The sequence below is a fragment of the Pantherophis guttatus genome, chromosome 6, assembly GCF_059756535.1.
Source record: "Pantherophis guttatus breed Tessera chromosome 6, ASM5975653v1, whole genome shotgun sequence".
In the NCBI taxonomy this organism is placed as follows: Eukaryota; Metazoa; Chordata; class Lepidosauria; order Squamata; family Colubridae; genus Pantherophis; species Pantherophis guttatus.
The window spans coordinates 44579743-44601563 of NC_142068.1; the positions used below are offsets into that span (position 1 = coordinate 44579743).

The 21821-nt window shown below is 40.7% G+C and overlaps 1 protein-coding gene across 3 annotated transcripts in view; it reads left to right on the forward strand.

Moving 5' to 3' along the window:
• The window catches only part of DNMBP (dynamin binding protein), a 57033-nt gene that overhangs the window by 14199 nt on the left and 21013 nt on the right, over nucleotides 1-21821 (forward strand). For 2 of the 3 annotated variants that reach the window (XM_034439831.3, XM_034439832.3), the window contains exons 2-4: nucleotides 1243-1396; nucleotides 6392-6514; nucleotides 8160-10028. In XM_034439831.3, the coding sequence (XP_034295722.2) occupies nucleotides 1252-1396; nucleotides 6392-6514; nucleotides 8160-10028 (2137 nt within the window). In that variant the 5' untranslated portion in view covers nucleotides 1243-1251. Of the gene's footprint in view, nucleotides 1-1242; nucleotides 1397-6391; nucleotides 6515-8159; nucleotides 10029-11771; nucleotides 11787-14059; nucleotides 14300-21821 lie in introns of all 3 variants that reach the window. The other variant, XM_087872754.1, reaches the window with a different exon arrangement.

Below are 21821 nucleotides of genomic sequence, written 5' to 3' on the forward strand. Positions count from 1 at the left end.
CACCTGTCATTAGGAAAAACCACTGCCCATTGCTGTTCTTAAAGATGGCTTGAATTTGAGTAACAGGCAAGTGCCTGGGATGGAGGCTTTAACTGTTTTTCAAGTTGCTAAATGACTGGCTGTCAGTACAGAGAATTTCTGGATGGTTAACCTGCCCTCAGGCCACAGTATTTCTCAACACAAAACTCTTATTCTTCTGAGCATTTAAACCCATGTACCAAAATAGTCTAATAGGTTATTTGAAGAGTCTGAATATTAAGATTGTTGGGGGTAAGAGGAAGGAATATAAAGATGGTTTATTTGACCAAAATTAAATTATACAGGTATTTTAGACATTTTTAATGGATTTTTTTTACCAGGACTGGGTGATGATGATATTTTTAAGATTTTGTTTATTTGCTATATTTCAAATTTATCTGATTGTTATCTCTGATCATTTTTCTTGGTTTTTTTACTGACTCTATTTGGATGATGAAATTTGTGGGATTTGTTTAATGATAAAAAGTGAGATATAAATGTAAAACAAAGGAATAAAATGGGCTCATTATATCAAATTTATAATACATAGGTTGTTATTTTGGGTAACTGAATGGATTTTTTCCTGATTAGAATGGCAGATGAGGTTTTAAAAACTTGTTTGTAGAAAATGGGATGATATCATTTATCTATCTATCTATCTATCTATCTATCTATCTATCTATCTATCTAAGTTATTGACCACTCATCTTATCCCAGTTTGACTCTGGGGGACTTACAATATTAAAAATAGAACTATATAAATAGAATGCTACAAAACAGTAATAATATAAAATATGACAGCTAAAAAATGGGGAGAGGGGAATTGATGTGAGATGAAGAGGTTGTTTATTTGTATTTTAAGAGATGGTAATAAATTGTTACAGATGATTATACTTTCTGGGATTATAATGGGAGTTATTTCTTTTCTTTTAATTTTTTTTTCTTTCTTTTTTGCACTTCTTTCTTTTTTGTATTATCCATATATTGTAATCTTTAATAAAATTATTATAAAAAAATAAAAATAGTGAGGCATTGTTGCGCTATGATTAGTGAGATGTGGAAATACATTTTGTGTTCCACAAAGGAGTAGCTGACACAAGTCTTTGCATGATTTCTGGAACGAGCTGATGTTCTTGCGTTTGTGCAACCTGTTACCTGCCTTTTTCAATTTGTAACATGTTGGCATTGCTGTCCTAATCTGGATTTTGTATCTCTTTATTGCAGATTCCAAAGATGGAGACAGGCTCCCTGGTGCGGGCTGTCTTTGATTTCTGCCCCAGCGTATCTGAGGAACTGCCACTGTTTGTGGGGGATATCACTGAAGTGCTGGCAGTCATAGATGAGTTTTGGCTGTTTGGGAAGAAGGAAGGAGTCACAGGTACATCTAAAAGGTCTTTGGGTCAGTTCATGAAGTTGGTTGCGTCAGAACCCAAAGGTGCTTTTCAAAAGCAACTGAGCTTCCTTTGTTTTTTCTTGACAGTGTTTCACTTCTCATCCAAGAAGCATACTCGGTTCTGACTGAATGGTGGGGAATGAAAGGATTTATGTTCTTTGCAGTCAAAGGATATAAATCCTTTCATTTCCCATCATTCAATCAGAACCGAAGAAGTTCTTGGATGAGAATGAAATATTTTCAACAATAATAACAACCAAAGTCCAGTTACCTTTTGACCTGGATGACTGAGAATCTCCATAGACGGTTCGGCTAGAAGTGCTAGAGGAGCTGAACAAGTAAAGCTAAGGAAATTTCATCCTAAATAAAGATTTTAAAACTCTTAAGCCTTTCTTTACTATTATTTAGCAGTTGAAAGATCAATAACTCTGATGAAAAATTAGAAAAAGATGTGATTGGATGCATATAAGCACCACCCTAATGCCCTTTCTGCCTGGTGGTTAGTGGTAACTTTTCCTGTGGTTTTGGAACTGGAACTAAACTTCCAGTCAAGGAAAGCATCATTTTCTGCCTTTAAAAGTGTCACGTGGTAGACCTCTGCAACCAGCAATGCAGCACAGCCCCATTCTGGTGTGCCTGAAAGGTATGCTGCACAATTTATGCTGACGTAAAAGTCTTTTTGGTTCCAGGACAAGAGGAAAGCTCAGCAAATGGCTATATGGATGAGACCATAGTCTCTGTGGAGCATTTAGGAGACATTTTTATCCCCTTCCTCCCCCTTTTTTGAAGGGACGTTCTGGTTTCTTTATCTAATACTTTTTGGTATTTCTGTAAATGTTTGGGCTCCCACACACTTCCTGATACCTCTCTGTTGTACTGTTTGGTCTTGCAATTAGAGAAACGAGATAGCTATTAATATATCAGAAGCTTGCTTCCCTTTTTCTTTTTATAATTCTTAGTTTCCTTAACCAGTCAAATGGAATATAATTCTCAATATACTCAGTATATGGTAATAGAATAGAATAACAGAGTTGGAAGGGACTTTGGAGGTCTTCTAGTCCAACCCCCTGCTTAGGCAAGAAACCCTACACCACTTCAGACAAATGGTTATCCAATCTCTTCTTAAAAATTTCCAGTGTTGGAGCATTCACAACCTCTGGAGGCAAGTCATTCTATTGATTAATTGTTCTAACTGTCAGGAAATTTCTCCTAAATTCCCTTCCAACTCTGTTAATCTGTATCTGTAAATTGCTTCTCTCCTTGATTAGTTGCCACCCATTGCCTTGTCCTACCCTCAGGTGCTTTGGAGAATAGCTTGACCCCCTCTTCTTTGTGGCAGCCTCTGAGATATTGGAACACTGCTATCATGTCTCCCCTAGTCCTTCTTTTCATCAGACTAGACATACCCAGTTCCAGCAACCATTCTTCATATGTTTTAGCCTCCAGTCCCCTAATCATCTTTGTCGCTCTACTCTGCACTCTTTCTAGAGTCTCAACATCTTATGGGATCAGTGTAGCCACAATACCCTGAACAATTTGGGATAGTTTTTAGGGCAGTGCCTGTTTTGAAAATTAGCAATATGATCCAAGACTTCTGACCTCATAAAAGTACAGTGTCTCTCTATCTTTCATTGAAACTGCCCTTTTTTCTCTGTGCAAATCTGAAAGAAAATTATAATACTCTTGGTCAGATTTATCTTATGGGATCATTAAAGGGCATGGCCACTTATAAAGGTGAGGTATGAGTTCCATCAGAATTTAAAAATATATACATATATTTCTAATAAAAGAGAATATATGTAGCTCAGGATTGAAATGAGGGGTCCTTGATGCTCTCTGAGCTTGCTTGTTTTCTTGCAGACTAGGTAATATTACCTAACTAGGTAATATCATCAGTGCATATATATTTCTGTTAGACTTTTCAGTAACCTTCCTCACTCAACCTGTTGCCTTTCAAATATATTGTTGCTATCAGTTATAGTAACTGAGAAGTCAGGAGGTTGAGGAAGGCTGCCTGAAGCAGTGCTCAGACATGAATCTTCATTTGTACTGATCAATGAGAATATTTGTAGCTTAGAGTTGAAACTTGAATGTGCACACATTGTGAGCAGTGTCAGGAAACAAGCAATAGTGCAATCTAGTAAAGTAATGATAAATGAGAATATTTGTAGCTTAGGGTTGAAATGAGGGGTCCTTGGTGCTCTCTGAGCTTGCTTGTTTTCTTGCAAAGATTTCATTACCCAAACTAGGTAACTTCAGTAGTGCTAGTGAAGTTACCTAGTTTGGGTAATGCAAGAAAACAACCAAGCTCAGAGAGTACCAAAGCCTCCTCATCTTCATTTGTAGTATATTCTGATGGGATATAGTAAAATATTTGACTTGCCCATTTTAGCTTCTTTTTTAACCTATTATTTATTTATTTATTTATTTATTGGTTAGATTTATATGCTGCCCTTCTCCGGAGACTCAGGGCAGCTTACAATGCGTTAAGCAATAGCCTTCATACTTTTGTATGTACCTGCTTAGTAGGGCTTTCGCCCCCCCCCCCCCACCCTCCAAGCGGTGTTCTTTTTTATACAAAGTCAGCTTATTGCCCCCACAATCCGGGTCCTCATTTTACCTACCTCGAAAGGATGGAAGGCTGAATCAACCTTGAGCCTGGTGAGATTTAAACTTGCAGTAATTGCAGGCAGCTGGTGTTATTTAACAGCACTTTAGTCTGCTGCGCCACCAAGGCTCTTTCCTACCCTGCTGTTAACTCCATGAAATAGTGAAACACAGATTCAGGAACAGTACTCATTAATGCATGCATACATTTTTACCTATATAAGAATTTTACCTATATAAGAATTTTACCTATATAAGAATTCTGAAATGTCAGCGTCCTTTTTTGAGTTCTTTTTCTTTTAATGTCAGTATTCCTGTTAGGCCCCAAGAATCAAGAAAGACAAGGATTTAGGGTACTTCTGAATAGTTTCCTTTATTGCTCTTCACCTATAGACACAATCTTCCCAGGATGTACATTGTGATGCAAGCTTATTGTATTTGCATCATGATGTTACAAGAAAAGAAGTTAGTAACAGAGTTGTCCTTGTGACACCACAAGACATATTTTATTAATTTGATGAAATCCCAGCTTGCTGCAGATGGCTCTGGCTTATTGCTTTCAAAAGATGGAAGAATCAAATTATGGAAATTAGTCTTTAAATATGGAGATGATTCTAAAATGGTAATGTTGTATTGTTTTGATTTTTGATGTATAACAATTGTTTTATTATAAAATTTAAATTATAAAAATTATTTACAAAAAGATGGGTGTACAGGTATTTATGTTATAAAACAGGAATTCACAATAATTGTTGTTGTTCAGGAACTTAATACTAGAAAAGCAGGACAGAGCAAAAATTTGTGGAACTTTCTGCCAACAATGATTATTCCCTCTGTGTGTGTGTGTGTGTGTGTCCATGTGCATATGTCTGAAAGAGAGAAAGAGAACAGATGAAAAAAAGTTAAACAAGTGCTGATTACTAAATAAAAATGGTAACATATGCATATCACGTTAATTTGCTGTAATAAACTGTGCCCATAAGAAGGCCATTTTGAAAAAGCTTTCTGATCTCAAGTAGTTGTAGAGCAGCTATCTTTTGAGAACATAAGAAAGAAAACTTGAAACAACCAGGAGAGGGAGCCATTCCCAACTCTCTGCATTCATCCATTGCACAATCTTGTGGCTCATCACAGAACCAAAAATTATTTAAGCTATACCTTAACTTCTCCACTAAGAGAAGGGATAGGGAGAGTTAACCGTCAACTGAACCACTTGATTTAATACATATATTCCAGGACCTGTTTTTAAATGTATTAGAACTAATACAATCATTAGAGATATTGGTAAGTACAGCATTATAGTTGATGTCCTGGTGGTCTAAACAGAAAATATCAGTGCTTCTTCATGGACAAAAGCTCTAGATACACTTATTAGCTAGATGAATAATGACAATCACATTTCCAGTAAAAAGAACAACCTGATATGAATGGAGGGAAGAGATTGTCCCATACAAAGGAAAAGCAACATACCTCTCGGGTGAGAACCATTAATTTGATCCTAGAAGAAAGTGCTTGGAATTTTCTGTAAGGGTATTAGGAATCAAATCCTTTGTTTAGTTATATTTCAATCCTTTCATGGCTCATTTTGGTCATCTTGTTTTATGCCAGACTGGATCTGGCATGAATTTGACTCCCATTTTGTTGAAAGGTGTTGGCAAATAGTTCCATCATGAAGGATGGATTAAATCTTAGCAAAATAAAATCCATACTAAACATTTCTGAATTGTCATCCAGCTATAAATGTTTGCTATTCTAAAAAAAAAAAAAAAAAAGAGGTTTAATGTAGAAACTCACTTGATGTTTCTGTGGAATTTTCTATTTCAATTAAGAAATTTTAATTTTCCTTAAGGGTACAATTGTGATAGTAGACAATACTAAGTAAGGTGGACCAATGACCTGGTAAATCATAGCACATTTTCCTTACATTTTCATATTGTTGGTGTTACCAATGGAAGTTATCAAAGTCTGTCAATTCTCATGTAGCAAAACTCAATTCATGTTTGCGGTTTCCAACAATGTACACTGCAGAATTTCTTTATCTTAGCAAGTGTACAGTATATTAAATGAGGAAAGCAGTATATTAAATGAGGAAAGCAGTACAAATCCCTCAATTTTACGGAATTGACAACAGAATAGTTAGCACTGAAGACAGTTTATTACATTGCTCACTTCCCACCATATTTTCAGTGTGAAAGGCTGGGAGAATCCTGATGAAAAGGATGGCAGCAGGAGAAAACTTTGAGGTGCTTTTATGCCATGGTGAAGAATGAAATAGATAGATGTCGGGGGACAGAACCATGACTATCATTTCCACTATTTAGATTTTTTTTTTCCTGTTCTATTGAAAATGCTCTTTGCTCTTACCCATTTTAGGCCAGTTCCCCAGCAGCTTTGTAGAACCTGTGGATGTTCCTGTTATGAAGCAAGGAGAGAAGCTGTTTGTTTGTATCAGCAACTTCACTTCCCAAGAGCCTGGCAGCTTGGCCCTACAGAGAGGTACTGGCGATTTCCATTCATTCCTTACTTGGGCAGGATTTCCTTAATACTCTGCTCTTCTCTAGATCTCTGTCAGTCCATCAAAAGGAATTCTTTTCGGCGTCCTTTCTCCCTTACAGTTCTAATCATAGTGGTCCAGGGCTTTCTGCTTCTGTACCTTAGTAGTCTTGCTATATTGGAACAGAAGTCTGATAATCTCTACAGTCACTAGGATAATTGCTATTTTCCAGCACATTTGGTCTAGTGGTTAAGGCAGTAAGCTAGAAATTAGGAGACTTCGAGTTCTAGTCCTGCCTTAGGCATGAAAGCCGGCTGGGTGACTTTGGGCCTGTCACTCTCTCTTAGTCCAATCCACCTCACAGAGTTATTGTTGTGGAGAAACAGGAGGAGATGGGAGTATTGGATTTGTTTGCCACCTTGAGTTATTCATAAAAATAATAAAGGCGGAATAAATATAAATAAATAAATATAGTTGTTTGTCAGATGCAATTGAGAGCAATCTTTGTGACTGGCTGCTTTGAATTGAAATCATAAGTTGGACTACAGATAGTTCTCAATTTAGAACCATTCATTTAGTGACAATTCAAAGTTACAGCAGCACTAAAAAAAAGTGACTTGCAACCAGTCCTCACACTTACAACTGTTGCAGCATCCCTATGGACATGTAATCAGAGTTTGGTCTCTTGGCAACCAGCATGTAGTTATGATGACTGCACCATCCCAGGGTCATAGGATCACCATTTGCAACCTTTCCAAGTGGCTTCCAACAGTAAAATCCTTGGGGAAAGCCAGATTTGCTTAACTGCAGTGATTTGCTAAACAATCATGGCAAAAAAGGTCAACATCCACTCACTTAACAACAACAGTTTTCAGTACCATCAACCATGGTATCCTTTTGGGTCAGCCTCAGGAGCTGGGAGTGGTGGACAGTTTACCTCCTTCCTCCAGGGCTTGTCCCAATTGGTGTTGAATGTTGATAGGAAGCCAGAGGAAGAGGCTGGAGCCCCTGCTTCGTAGAATGCGGCAGGGCTCAGTCTGGGGGAGATCATTTGTCACCGATGTATCATCAGTCTGTGGATGATTCCCAGGTGATATAAACAATGTTATGGATACCCTTTCATGGTGCTTGGAGACTCTGGGGGTCTGGATGGAGAACAACAGGTTTCAACTGAAGACTGGTAAGACTGGATGTAGGAAGGAGGCTTCCCTGTATCTGAGGGTTATCATTTTCAGTCTTGGATGTGGTTTGCCCTTCCCCCGATAGACTCAGAGCTAATATGCAGATCCTCTCAGATTCATGATCCCTGCTTGAGGGTAAGGTGGCAGTCCTGGCGAAGAGGTTTTTGCTCAACTTCCTGTTTTGCATTAGTTATGCCCTTTCCTGGATCAGAAAGCCTTTCTTTCTGTCATTCATGCCCTGGTCATCTCACATACAGACTACTGCAATGCACTATATAAGGGGCTATCCTTGAAGAGTATCTGGGAATGTAGAACAAGCAGTTTTGGGTGCCTCTATGGTAACACCTTGGCTATGTGAAATGCATTGGGTGTCAGTTTACTTCTGGGTCCAAATCAAGATGTTGACTGGTTGGTGTAGAAATTTGATAAATAAAATAAAATAAAAATGTGTTCCTTATCCCTGCAGGAGACCTGGTGATTTTGAATGATTCTATAGCATCTCCTTGGCTGAAAGGCCGGAGCAGCTGGGGAACCAGTGGTTTCTTCCCATCATCCTGTGTTCGAGAACTCAGCCTCTCAGGTTTTGGTCCCCGATTCCTACATGGCGCAACACTGGAAATGCCATCCTATGCTCTGGGCCAGGCCCGAGCACTGATGAGTCTTTCAGCCCAGATGGAGGAGGAACTTGATTTCCGGGAAGGGGATGCGATTATCATTGTTGGAATTCCAGAACCTGGATGGTTTGAAGGGGAGATTCAAGGTCGCCGAGGCATCTTCCCAGAGGGATTTGTGGAGCTTTTGGGTCCCCTAAAAACCAACAATAACCCAAATGATCCAACTTCATCAGAGATTCCAAAGATAAATGGAATGAAAGATACATATCCCCAGGAAGAGGAGAAGCCGTGGAGTGATGAAGTGGCATTGCCAGGACCTTATGGGATTGCCCTCTATCAGTTCCAAGCCCTGGAATCAGCAGAACTAGACTTTGAAGTGGGGGAACGGATCCGAATTCTGGAAGTTCTGGAAGATGGCTGGCTAGAGGGCGAACTTCGAGGAAAACGTGGCATCTTTCCTCACCGGTTTGTGAAGTTGGAGGAGAACTGCCTACAGCCTAGAAAGCAATGGAAATCTGGATATTTGCCAAAGCGGGTGGATTCTGTTATAGCCAGTCTTCACAAAGCAGGTTCCCCTGGCATGTCAGAGGAGCCTGGATGGAGTTCAGATTATACTGAGGAAAAGACTTGTCAACTTCCTTTGATGCAAAGGAATTATTTGGACTCTGAAGTAAAACAGAACCAAATACCAAATCACCAGAAGGAAAGCTGCCTTGGCTCTGTTCCTTTAGAAGTGTCAGGCACTTCCCCCCTAGATTCTAATAAAACTGTCAATGGAGTTTCTTCCATACCTCATTCTCCACTTCAGGTAAAAACCCAACACTATGACCATTCAGATAAACCAGAGTCCATTCAAACCCCCAAAACTTCATGGGACCGTTTGAAAGGCTGCAAGCACTTAGAGCAGGATGGAGAGGCTCATAGTCTGATCCACCACAACATTCTTTGTGAGGACTTAGTTGTTTGCATGGATGGTCAGCAACAGAAACCTCAATCTCATTCTTCCAGCTTCCGTGGAACTCAGGAGAGCTTGGACATTTGGCCTGTCTGTCAAGGTACTCAGAATGAACTTCCTCAAGATGTGGCCCACGGGGAGATCTGTGGGGACCTTGACTCAAAACTGACAGAGCAGCTGGCTCAGTTTGAACAGAGCCTGACAAATCCTATAGGCCATGGTGGCTATGACACTTTTGAGCAGGATAATGTTGCTCGGCATTTTTCCATTCTGGATTTCAATTGTGAGAGAGATATTGTATGTGGTACAGTAGAGAATACTTCACAGAGAAGAAAGGTGCTACGGCCACCCCCTCCTCGACCTGGTATTCCTGTCTCTGTCTCACCACATGTGCCAGTAAGGCTCAGCCCCAGCATTGCATCTGTCTCACAGAGTATTCCACCTTCTATGCGGCCCTCCAGGCCAGCACCACTTCCACCTCCAGGGAGCCAAAGGAAAAGCCCAGCTACAGTTAAGCAGCAGCTGGGGAGCAGAGAGAGACAAGGGAACACTATTGAGTCTGGAAGAACATCTCCGTGTCCTTTCTTATTGAATCGTATTCAAGAATTAGAGCAAGAACTTGATTTTTACAGGAAGACTCACACAGAGCTCAGTGCAACACTGGAACAGCCACAGGACGAGGCTGGACGAGCTGAGACATTAGAGAACGTGGACCTCTGTGACTGTAAAATATCATCTCTGTGCCTGGAGCTACAGGAGCTGAAGGGTGAGTACTGTCAGTCTCGGTGAGGGTGGATAGAGAGGACAGACCCTAACCCACATCTACCTTTTGCATAGGTGGAAATGAAAAAGGAGGAAAGAATATATGTATTCTTTCAGGGTTGAAATTTTGAGTCCTTGATACTCTCTTGAGCTTGGCTGTTTGCTTGCAGACATTTCATTACCTAAACAGGTAACATTATCTGTATGGTGAAATGTCTACAAGCAAACAACCAAACCTAGATGTCTATGGAGATTCTCAGTCATCTAGGTCATGGTTGTCCCAAAGATGCTTTTTTTCAAGAGGCAACTGGACTTTCTGGTTTTTCTTTGAAGACGTTTCGCTTCTCATCCAAGAACCAAACCTAGAGAGCACCAAGGACTCCACAAAGAAAGAGGAAGTAATAGGACACTATGTTAAATTCAGCCCTATTCTCTCACAACATCTTTCTGGTTTTTAAGGTGCACAATAATCTAAACTGCCTCTTGCTCTTCCAGGATCTTTGACTGGGGCACGTATTTACAGAAAAGGTTTTTATAAATAAAATAAATAAATAAATAATTTTATTTCTATACCGCCCTTCTCCCGAAGGACTCAGGGCGGTGTACAGCCAATTTAAAAACACAACACACAACAATAATTAAAAATTAAAATAATTACATAGATTTGGCCGATTTAAAACCCCAAACATTTAAAATACCCCAATTAAAATTATTAAGTTGATAGCCCTGCCTGGCGGAACAACAGGGTCTTCAGTGCGCAACGAAACACTCGGAGGTCGGAGATCTTGCGTATTTCCGGGGGCAGTTCATTCCACAGGGCTGGGGCTCCCACAGAAAAGGCCCTCCCCCTGGGTGTCGCCAGCCGACATAACTTGGCTGATGGCACCCTGAGGAGACCCTCTCTGTGGGAGCGGACTGGTCGGTGGGAGGCTATTGGTGGCAGAAGACGGTCTCGAAGGTACCCGGGTCCTATGCCATGGAGCGCTTTAAAGGTGGTAACCAACACCTTGAATCGCACCCGGAAGACCACTGGGAGCCAGTGCAGCTCGCGCAGGAGGGGTGTCACGCGGGCACAACGAGTTGCGCCCATAACCACCCGCGCGGCCGCATTCTGGACCAGTTGGAGCCTCCGAGTGCTCTTCAAGGGGAGCCCCATGTAGAGAGCATTACAATAGTCCAGCCGGGAGGTGACAAGGGCATGAGTGACCGTGCGCAAGGCGTCCCGGTCCAGAAAGGGCTGCAACTGGCGGATCAGGCGAACCTGATAAAAGGCCCCCCTGGCCACGGCCGTCATATGCTCTTCTAAAGACAGCCGTGCGTCCAGGAGGACACCCAGATTTATGTTCAATATCTCATACTGTATTTCCAAAAGAGGCCTGAGGCTGGGAAGAATGTGCCAGATTGGGTCTGTACTGGGATACTTGTGGGGAAAATACATTCTAGATGTCCACTTTTCTTGCTTACAACTGTAATCAGATCAAACTATAACTTCAGCAGTGATATTGTGTAATGCATTAGTTATTTTAAAAAATTGGCTTAGCTTTTGAACATGTTGCTTACTCACTGGCTGTTTCTGTGCAACAACCATGGCGTGACAATGTTATTACCACAGAGCTACTTAACTTGTTTCAGGTGTTAAAAAATAAATATGTAACAGTAATGGGGAAGCAAATTCCCTTTACTCCTCACCCCTTTTACTCTGATTCTGTCTGTTGACAGTGAAACCCTGCAAAAAGAATACAAACAGGTAAAGAACATGCAAGTAGCCCTCCAAAATGAATACTGTATTTAGGCCAAATGCCCAAGCAAGTTCTTGTATATATCCTACAACCCAATATGAAGAAGAATGGAATAGCATTAGCAATAGCACTTAGACTTACATAGCATCTCATAATGCTTTACAGCATTCTCTGGGCGGGTTAAATGTCAGCATATTATCCCCAAACAATCTGGGTCCTCATTTTACTGAAGGATGGGAGGCTGAGTCAACCTTAAGCTAGTTAGGATCAAATTTCAGGCTATGGGAAGAGTTAGCTTGCAATACTGCATTCTAACCAGGAGGATCAATATCAATTAACTAGAAATTGAGAGGGGTTAGGGTTGGGGAAGAATGAAAATAATAAAGTTGCTCTGAATTTTAGGAGAATAACTTGCTGCCAATCACCGTGTGCATAAATTATTATGTACAAATGTTTTCTTTCTATTTTTATTGACTAGAAAGCTATTAGCACTTGGGAAGATACACTTAAAAATGCCAGCTCTCTCAAATCCACTGAATAAATAAGCAGTTTGGCTCATCTGAGTTCTTTGCAGGGCATCATAATTGTTTCTTGGTGCTTTTCTCCACTTCCTGCCCCCTCCCCAATAATGATTATGTAATTTTGTTCATCTTTATGAGGCACAGAGACCTGAGAAAAATAGACATGAGCAAATAAAAGAATTAGTGGTCATAGAAAGACAGAAAACATCTTCTTCCTTTTATCCTCTTAGAAAATTTGCTAAGTAGGTGTTTTTGTGTTTTTCTTTGAAAGCTGTGAAATTAGTTGTCTTTCTATATAAATTGTTTTATTCTGCATTACATGCCACGGCTTTATTTTCTGAAGTTTAATCATTCCCATGCTAATTATCAGGGACTTAATGTCTGTCTAGGATTTTGTAAGCTTGAGACAATGAATTAACTGAACTCTGAGATATTAAAAGCATTCAAGCCCAGTGCTGTATTATTTGCTATGTATTTGGGCTTCTTGGATGAAATGGAATGGGTCACTGGGAAACGGGTTGATGCGGGATATCTTAATAGTCAATGATTCTACTACAAGAAGACCAGAGACGTCTAAGAATCCAGAGTTTGGCAATTTTCCAAAGCTGCGTGCTTTTCAAAAATGTATTCCCACACCCAGAGAAGTCCTTGGGTGATATAAACACATAAACCACATGCTTAGTTTTCCTGAACCTACGAGCCCTAAAGAGAGGTCACTTACTCCTGCCTTTAGCATTATAAAGCAGAGAAGCCGGTTTGGGCAGGGCACTGGTCCAATCCAAACTGTGGTATTCTTGTTACTCATTACCTGCCAGCAGCAGGGAGAGGCTGTCTGAACTGGCTGCCTATTGGGTACGAAGGTTACACAGCTTCTCTGTTGTAGGCAGTTAGTCAGCACCGTCTGACGGGTGAGGTGCAGGGAAAGGGTAGTTATGAAGGAATGGTGAACTTCTGAGAAAGGAAAGGGGGAGGGGTGGGATAAGAACACACCAGGAAGAATATGAGCATTTATTCTGAGTCCAGAAATCAGATAAACTCTCCAGGACAACAGATCTGTCTGTCACAATTCCCCAACCGTGAGTACAAAGACTACAGCTCTGTAAGAAGACGAAAGATTTATAAGGAAGGTGGGCAAGATGGGGGTAGCGAAAACTGGAAGAGCGAGTGTAGAAACAGGGACCTGTATGGCACCATCAGACCTGTGAAGAGAGTCTTTGAACATTTCAAAAATGGAGATAGTGGATACAGGGACGGCAGTGTGACCAGAAACTGCAAGGACTATGTGGAGGAGGATAAACGATCCGTGGACCAGAGGAAGATGAATCTGTATGAGGAGCATGAGACAGGAAGCAATGGTTATCTGGAAGAAGACGGCTACTATACAGACTTTGAAAATAATACCCAAGTGGTTCACAAGAAATCTGTTGTGCATAAGGGCGACCAGGATGCCGATTTTAGATTCTCCAGAAATGGAGATATAAACTGTTGGAAGGGAAATTGGAATTTCCGTGACCGTGCAACAGAGGATTGGAACACAGGTGGCCATACCTTGGATAGGAATGATAAGAAGAAAAATCACAGGTATGTGGACTACAGCAGTGACTGGAAATACTTTGGGAAGCCAGAAAGCTTATTTATGTTGTGTGAAGTCTCCCACAATGCCCAACATTCAGGAGCAATTTCTGGGAGCTGTACCACGGATGTTATAAAACACTCTGCCCTAGAAGATCCACCACCTTGGTCCCTGAGAAATGAGAATGGCAATCGGGAATTAGAACCTGGGTGTGAAATTGCCAAATCACAGTATGCGCCAGATACCAAAAGGATTGAAACTGCAGCAGGTGGGCATATCTGGAAGGGTGGGTGTCCCAGAACACGTGCAGGACGCTCAGACTGGAATCTGGACTGGGAGGATGAAGCTGGAAAGACAGGTAGCTCAGAAGCCTGGCAACGGAACAGCTGTTATCGTCGTACCGCTCCCAGCGTCCTCAGGCACCATATAAAAGGAAAGCAAGGTAAGTTATGGGAAATCATCAAAGGATTGTGGGGCAAACTCTATAGTTCTTTGGATGTCCATATCTTCCCCAGACAAGCAGCCAGTGGTGAAATCCAATTTTTTTTACTACCGGTTCTGTGGGCGTGGCTTAGTGGGCATGGTGTGGCTTGGTGGGTGTGGTTTTGTGGGCGTGGCAGGGAAAGGATACTGCAAAATCTCCATTCCCACCCCACTCCAGGGGAAGGATACTGCAAAATCTGCATTCCCACCCCACTCGGGCCAACCAGAGGTGGTATTTGCCGGTTCTCCGAACTGCTCAAAATTTCCTCTACCAGTTCTTCAGAACCTGTCAGAACCTGCTGGATTTCACCCCTGCAAACAGCCCTAAAACAAACACCTGCATTTACCACAGCATTGGAAAATGAAGAACCGCCTGTCATTCATCAGCTATTTTGTAGAAATTAAATAATTGTTTCTCGTACTGTAAATAATCTTTATACATTAGACTTGGTTTCTTTTGTGCTTGCCTTTTCTCTTTCCTGGATAGGATAAACAGCTACTACTGCAGCATTAGTAAAGTGGCCTCTCCCTTTCTCTGTATGGATTAGCTTCTAAAAGAATCTTTGAGCTCAGGACCGGATCCTGTGCAGTTCTTTGAAACTAACTTTGCATCTCCTTTATTGGTTTATTAGTTAAGGTGTTGAACAAAGACCCTGAATCTAATCCCCCCTCATCCATGCCCCTCACTGAGATACTTGTGCCATTCCTTTTCAGTTCCATCTACCTCTCGAGGCAGTTGTTCAGGGGACTAAGAAAAAAGTGATCTGAATATAAAGTTTCATAAATTTCAGAGTTCTAAATCTAAGGATAATTAATTAATTTTCCCAAGGGACCACATTGAGAAAGTAGGACTGCTGTGAAGGGCTGAACCAATAAGGCTGTGAAATGTGTAGGCATGCACACAGGCACATACATAAATTGAAAAAAAAAATAGTAATCGCCTTCAAAATAAAAGCAATGTAGTGTGTGCATGGTATACACTTATATACATTTAAGTTCTAATTTCTCATTCATCTCAAATGGGCCAGACAGGAACAGTTTAAGGGCCAGATGTGGCCCAGGGGCCATAAAATGCCCAGGTTTAGTCTAAGACATCAGTCACCAACTGGTGGTCCGTGAGAAAATTTTGGTGGTCCGCAGAAAAATTATTTGCATTTTTTATATTGCACTAAATTGGGGTCCTCAAAATACAGCCCCTGGGCCGGATACGTGCAATGAACATTTGTGTTGCTGCAGAGTCTCCCCCTTCGGGGTCTTTTTGTGTGGGTCAGAGGGGGGCAAAAATTCTGACCTGGGGTCTGCTTCAGCCTCCTGGTGGGGGGCTTTGGGCAAGGCTGGAGGGAAGCGCCACTGGTGGCAAAGAGCTGGAGGGCCTCATTCCAGTGGGACTGCATCATGGTCTGGAACTGGCTGACCATCTAAGCCTGCTGAGCCTCCAGGTACCGGTATCTGGCCTTGCACTCCCACAGGTCTTCGCTCTGCTTGGAAAGCCTATGCTCCTAGTCCTCAGTGAGGTGCTTCTGCTGAGCTTCCTTCTCGGCCAGATCCAATTTGAACTGAGCCAGCTGTTTCGTCAACTCTTTCTCATAGTGGCTGCTTAGCTCCAGCAACTGCTTCCTGTTGGGGCACTAAGGAGACGGGGTGGGCAAGTGAGGAGGGGCTTGGAGGGGAGGGGTGAGTAGTGGCTGGCAAGGTGCCCCTCAACGTGAGTGACATTGAGTTGATCACACCCACCCAGACCACCTAGCCACCCCTCCTATCCAGCCGGTTATTAGGCAGATCATGTTAGTGGTCCGCAGGATTTAAAATTATGAATTTAGTGGTCCCTAAGGTCCGAAAGGTTGTTGACCCCTGGTCTAAGCAATACATACGGTACTGTAAGCATCCCGCAGAACCTCTTGGAAATCTTGGGCTGTGAGATTCTTTCTTTCTTTTTCTTAATGTGCAGAATTGAGAGGCTGACCAACTCCCCAACAATCATGGAGAAGTCTCCAACTGTCATGGAGAAAATGTGCTTATATGGTCACTAGGAGTCAAAAACAACTTTATGGCACATAATTAATTAATCAACTCTCAAACAGTTCTGGGCAGCTTATATTTTAAAATAGAAAATTAGCACTAAAGAAATGTTAGATAAGTCATTATGTAGAACAACTACCCTGTTCATACATGAAGTTTTGCCAACATTTTGTTAACCAGGACTTCTTATTAAATTACAGCATGTTAACAGAGTATGCTAAACAAAAATACATCATATTTTAATACCAAGTGTAAGCCAGCCAATATCTCTTTGGGCTGCAATCTTACCTTAGTTTATAGTTCTCCAAACTGACATGTTTTTGATATCTTGCTTTGCAACCTTCATAATTTTAAGCCGATTTATTTGAGAAAATTAATTTAGCTGGGTTTCTCATTTACTGGTGAAGTGTTTAATTTTCCTTAATATGAAGCTTGCTTTGCCTGCTGCTTTGAGCTTATTCTTTGCAGCAGTAGCACTTGCATACCTGTCTTACAGGAGGCCCATTCACTTTGGTCCAGTTCGCTTGGATTAGCTATAAGGAAGTTATCTGTACTTGCATTGAGAAATGTAGGTGAGAAATGCACTGAGTCTTGTTTTGTTTTCGGTGCTACAAACCAGCCCAGTTTTTATATTCAGCCATTGTGCTAGATGCATAATGCTGTAAGCAAATGTTATTGTTCCTTTATTGCCATCAGTGTGCATAGACATTTACAAAGTGACTCAAGCAAAAGATCTTATGCTCTGGTCTTGTTTATCTTAAATCCTCCCTTATGGGTTCCCTTGGAATATGAGTGTAACAAGGCATGGTGGGCTCAGATTTGAAGGCAGTGTTGTATACTAAGAATCTGATAAAGCCTTTCAGTATTATCAATCAGATCTTAGATTACAAAAGGAGAAGCAGAGCTGATGTGTGATTAAAATTTGGGCATTTGGCACCTGGCATGTATTTGTAGCATCCTGAGGTCTTGGGATTTGATCTTCCCAAAAAGCTTCTGAGAAGCAAAGGCAATGAGGGAAGCTGAATTTGCTTAACAACTGTGATGATTTGCAGAAAAATAAGGTTGTAAAATTGGGCACAAATTACTAAATGGCTACATCACTTAGCAACAGAAGATGTGGGCCCAATTATAGTCATAAGACGAGGACTACCTGTAACACAGTTTTCATCATTTGCCACCTCCCAAACAGATACTTATGCGTCCAACCCAGTGGTGAAATGCACTTACTTTTGCTACCAGTTTGGGAATGTGAGCGCGTGTACCTCTCCTACTCATGCGCAGAGCCTTCTGTTCATGCAAAGAGGGTCAAAAATGGGACATAATAATATCCCGGCAGGCAGGCAGAGTTTCCCGCCGCCGGCTCTACCAGTTCGCGCGAGCCAGATAGATCCGGCAGTTTTCACCGCTGGTCCAACCTATACATCTTATTACTCTGTGTGTTCTGGGTGTAACACTTAAGTTGCTTATGTTCATCTGCTACTGTAACACACACACACACACACACACACACACACACACACACAAAGCATGCACTTCTATATACCAACATTCCACCGTGTGATAGGTTATTATCTACTTCATCTCTTATTACTCATCTCTTGCTTCTGCCTTTATTATCAGTTATACAATGCTCAGTAGACAGTGGCCTTAGTATTTCCTTCAGGCTACAAAAAATTGCTTACCTTTCAATAAAGCGAACATATTGGACCCACCTTCTTTTTAGAGTAAAACCCACCTTCGCCTAGAGTGAAATTTGTAGTCATTGACAAGAAACCGTGATTTCTCCCAGTCTGAAACAGTAGAATAACTGCTTTTCTTTCCCTACAGTTCATTATTATGCTTATAATTATGGTTATTATGCCTTTTACCTGCCTTTCGTTTAACATTTCTTTGTCATGCATTCCTTGACTTTCTTTAGTCCAAGAAATAGGTAGCTAGGCAGTGGTGAAATGTAAAATTTGTTACTACTGGTTCTGTGGGCATGGCTTGGTGAGGGGTAATGTGACTGGTTGGGCTTGGCCAATTTTTTTTTAACTTTTAAAACCATTTTTTCTACAACCTCTTCAGCCAAAGAGGTTGCAGAAAAAATGCTTTTAAAAGCCTCTGACGATCCCAGCTGAGCACGATCATCAGAGGCTTTTTTTTTTTTTACTTTTAAAAGCATTTTTTTGGCCAAAGAGGTTATAGAAAAAATGCTTTTAAAAGTTAAAAAACAGCCTCTGATGACTGTGTGGCTCAGCTGGGCATGGGGGGTGGGTGGTAGGGATTTTTGCTACCGGTTCTCCGAACCACCGGCCGCCATCACTACGGGATCGGGTGATCCGGTCCGAACCGGGAGCATTTCACCCCTGTAGCTAGAGCTTGAAGTACTCTTGTGGCCCTTCTAATGAATTAGATTGCAAAATATTTGGTCATTCCTTAGTCATCCCTTATCTGAGCATAAAAAAGGAGCTGTGTTTGATTTTCTTTATGAGCAAATGAATATTACTTTTACAGGTTCCTTTCTAGACAATCTGGTGGAGGTTATTGGCCTTAATCTTTTCTCAAACTGGCATTTAATCCTCCTATAGCTGTTTGTCCATCTGCTTCTTTGCTGTTTAAACCTTTCTCAGATTTCCATAGTTTACAGCAGCTAAAAGGCTGAGAATGACTAATTAACCTCCCTACTTTCCCCCATGCAGAATTCCAGAGACTTCATAGTTCAGTTTCCACTGGAATAATATAGAACATTGACATTTATGTTGTATTTGTAATCCTAATTAGAGCGAAAAACACTAAATTAGTCTCAAAAGGATGGAATATATATATTGTGCAATAAATCCTTTATTCAAAATTCTGATCCAAGATACCCTAAGACAAATAGACACCTACTTGTCTTCATAAATAGCAAACAACTGAATTATGTGACTGATATTAATGATACAAGTAAAGCTAACTTATTGATTAGGTGCTAATTTCTCACATTTCTATTTTCTCTAAGATTATAAAATAAATCAACTCCTGAATTACTTGATTCAATCCTACAATGTTAACAAGAAACCTGACATTTGAAAATAAATTTAAATATATGTACTGATTAGTATGAGTACTAATCTCATATCACATGTTAAGAATAAATATGCAGATCTCTGAAGATTCCCTCAAGCTAAACTACTATTCTTTTTTTTTTACTGTTTCTCAGAAATTCAAATATTTTCTCCCTCGCTGTCTGGAAGGTTTCCCTTCCAAAGTTCAGGGAGAGACTTCCAACATCAAGAAATGTTATTCTTTCCAACCCAAAGTATTTGTCTCAGGATTCTCTGTGTTTACCTATCACTGTGATAACCCTTTGAAAACAGAATAGAATCAAAGTTGGCATAGGAAGAGAAGCAGTAAAAGAAAAATCTAGCCCCTTATCAAAAGTTTGATTTAGGGCTAAATCAAACTAGGACTGTAAAGGAAAGAGCAGTATCCTGAAAAATATCTCAGTCCCTATGGGAGATGCAACTGGACAGTGGCTTGAAATGTGAGCGACAGTCCATTCCAATTTCCCTCCTTGTCATGTGACCCAGAGCACATGCATGCCTTCAAGGGGTTGGAAAAAATCCAAAACCGTGTTCTGCATGTTTTACCCACTTTGTTTTTTTAATATAGTTTTTGACTAACCATTAATTACCAGCACATTCACAGTATTCTAGAGAGTCATATTCATACCAGTACAAACAATTTTGCAAGAAGCATCCATGTTTGTCAAATGTGTCATATTGTTTGTCTGGATTAGTTTCGGATAATATAAACTGAAGAATTGGGACATAGCCAGCTAACTTGCGTGACAATTACCTGAGAGTTTGAGACTTGCCAGTTATCACTGCTTGCAAGATCTGCTAACTTTGGGTTAGGATGCAAAGAATTATCTGATGGAAGCAAACACTACTTTTAGAAGGTGTTTCATACCTTCTTAGCTAAAGAACAAAGTTTCCATATCTCAGTATAAAAAAAATTCTGAGCAAATCAGTTTTCTGTATTGCCAGCTCATACACTATGCAGAAGTTAAACCCCCATAAATGCTATATGAAGCCAATCACTGTAGTTTATAAGTCAGGTTTCAGCATGACCAGTTAATTCTAGCCATTGTAATTTATTCAATAATCATGATTAAACAAACCATAACTTAGTATGGGTTTTGTTCTTTAAGATTGATTTGTATTTTAATATGTTGTAAACCATTCTGCAGGTTTTTTAAAAAAGGCATAGGATATGTAAATTAAAACTTAAATATAAATATTGAATTATGGAACAATTCACACAATACTTAAGATTTACAATCTACTAATGGCATATTGATGCTTTGTGAGAAATTACCATAAGCATGTCTGGCATGTCTGCCTTGTTTCTACATCCTTCTAAAGATGATTTGCTGTGTTGGGCAAAGATTCCTACTGGCAGGCTGTGAAAGATGCACCCGTGTATGCTTTACCTGTGAATAAGAGGATGTGGTGCAAGATAATTTCTAATAATTTCAACTGGTGAAAGATTTTCTAGGAAAACGTGCTCCTATAATTACTGAACCTGCATCATAACTATGCATGACCAAAGCTCAGAAAATCTTGTTGCAGCTCTGCTCACTAAGAGCTTTGGCCCCTTTCCCCTGCTTGAGTGGGAAATCCCGACAGATTTCTAAGGGAAAATGCCTCTTGGCAGGAAAAACAAAATATTTCCTGTCATGGCAGCTGGAGGAGAGCAAACTCAGTGCCTAGATTCACAGGTTACACTTAGCTTAGCTTACGCAACCTTGTGCCTTTCAGGTATGTAATGCAACATAGAGCAGAACTGCACTTGTCCAAACGTGGCGGTTTCATTAATCATAATTATAGAATAAACTATGGTTTATTCAGCTAACCACAAGTGGTACATTTGTGGATCACATTCATGCAATATATAAGGCTATAACCCGTGGCTTTATAAACGGCTATGGTTAGCTTTGTACAACTCAGCAAGCCAAAACCAAACCATGGTATGTATGAGCCCAGCCAGTCTGTGAGTAGGATTTTTTGTAAGGCTGAAGGAATACCCCAAAGAAGGGTATCAACAGGTGTGGAGGAGCCCAGAGTTTTGCAGAAGTAGAAAAACAGGCTAGGAATGAATCAATAGGGTGGGAAATTGGAGGAGAGGGGAGAGAGGAGGAATAAAATACAATATCTTGGAAGGGTATATGGTGGACTAACTTGGCAATATTTTGTTGCAGATTCCAGTTTTAGAAGCCCAGAATTACAAAGTGAGAGTTACAATCTATTGATTCTTCCGGGTGCCCCCCCACCCCTTCTCCAACAGAGATTCCTCTCTCCCATACCCTCCGGTGCCTGTGCCTCAGCTTAGTGGAGGCTGGTTCTTTGTCTCCTTGTTTGCTGTGCTGCTTTTTAGGCAAAAAGCAATGAAGCCTGAAACAGAAACTTGCTTTCAGTTAGATATTGTGGCCGTGTGCA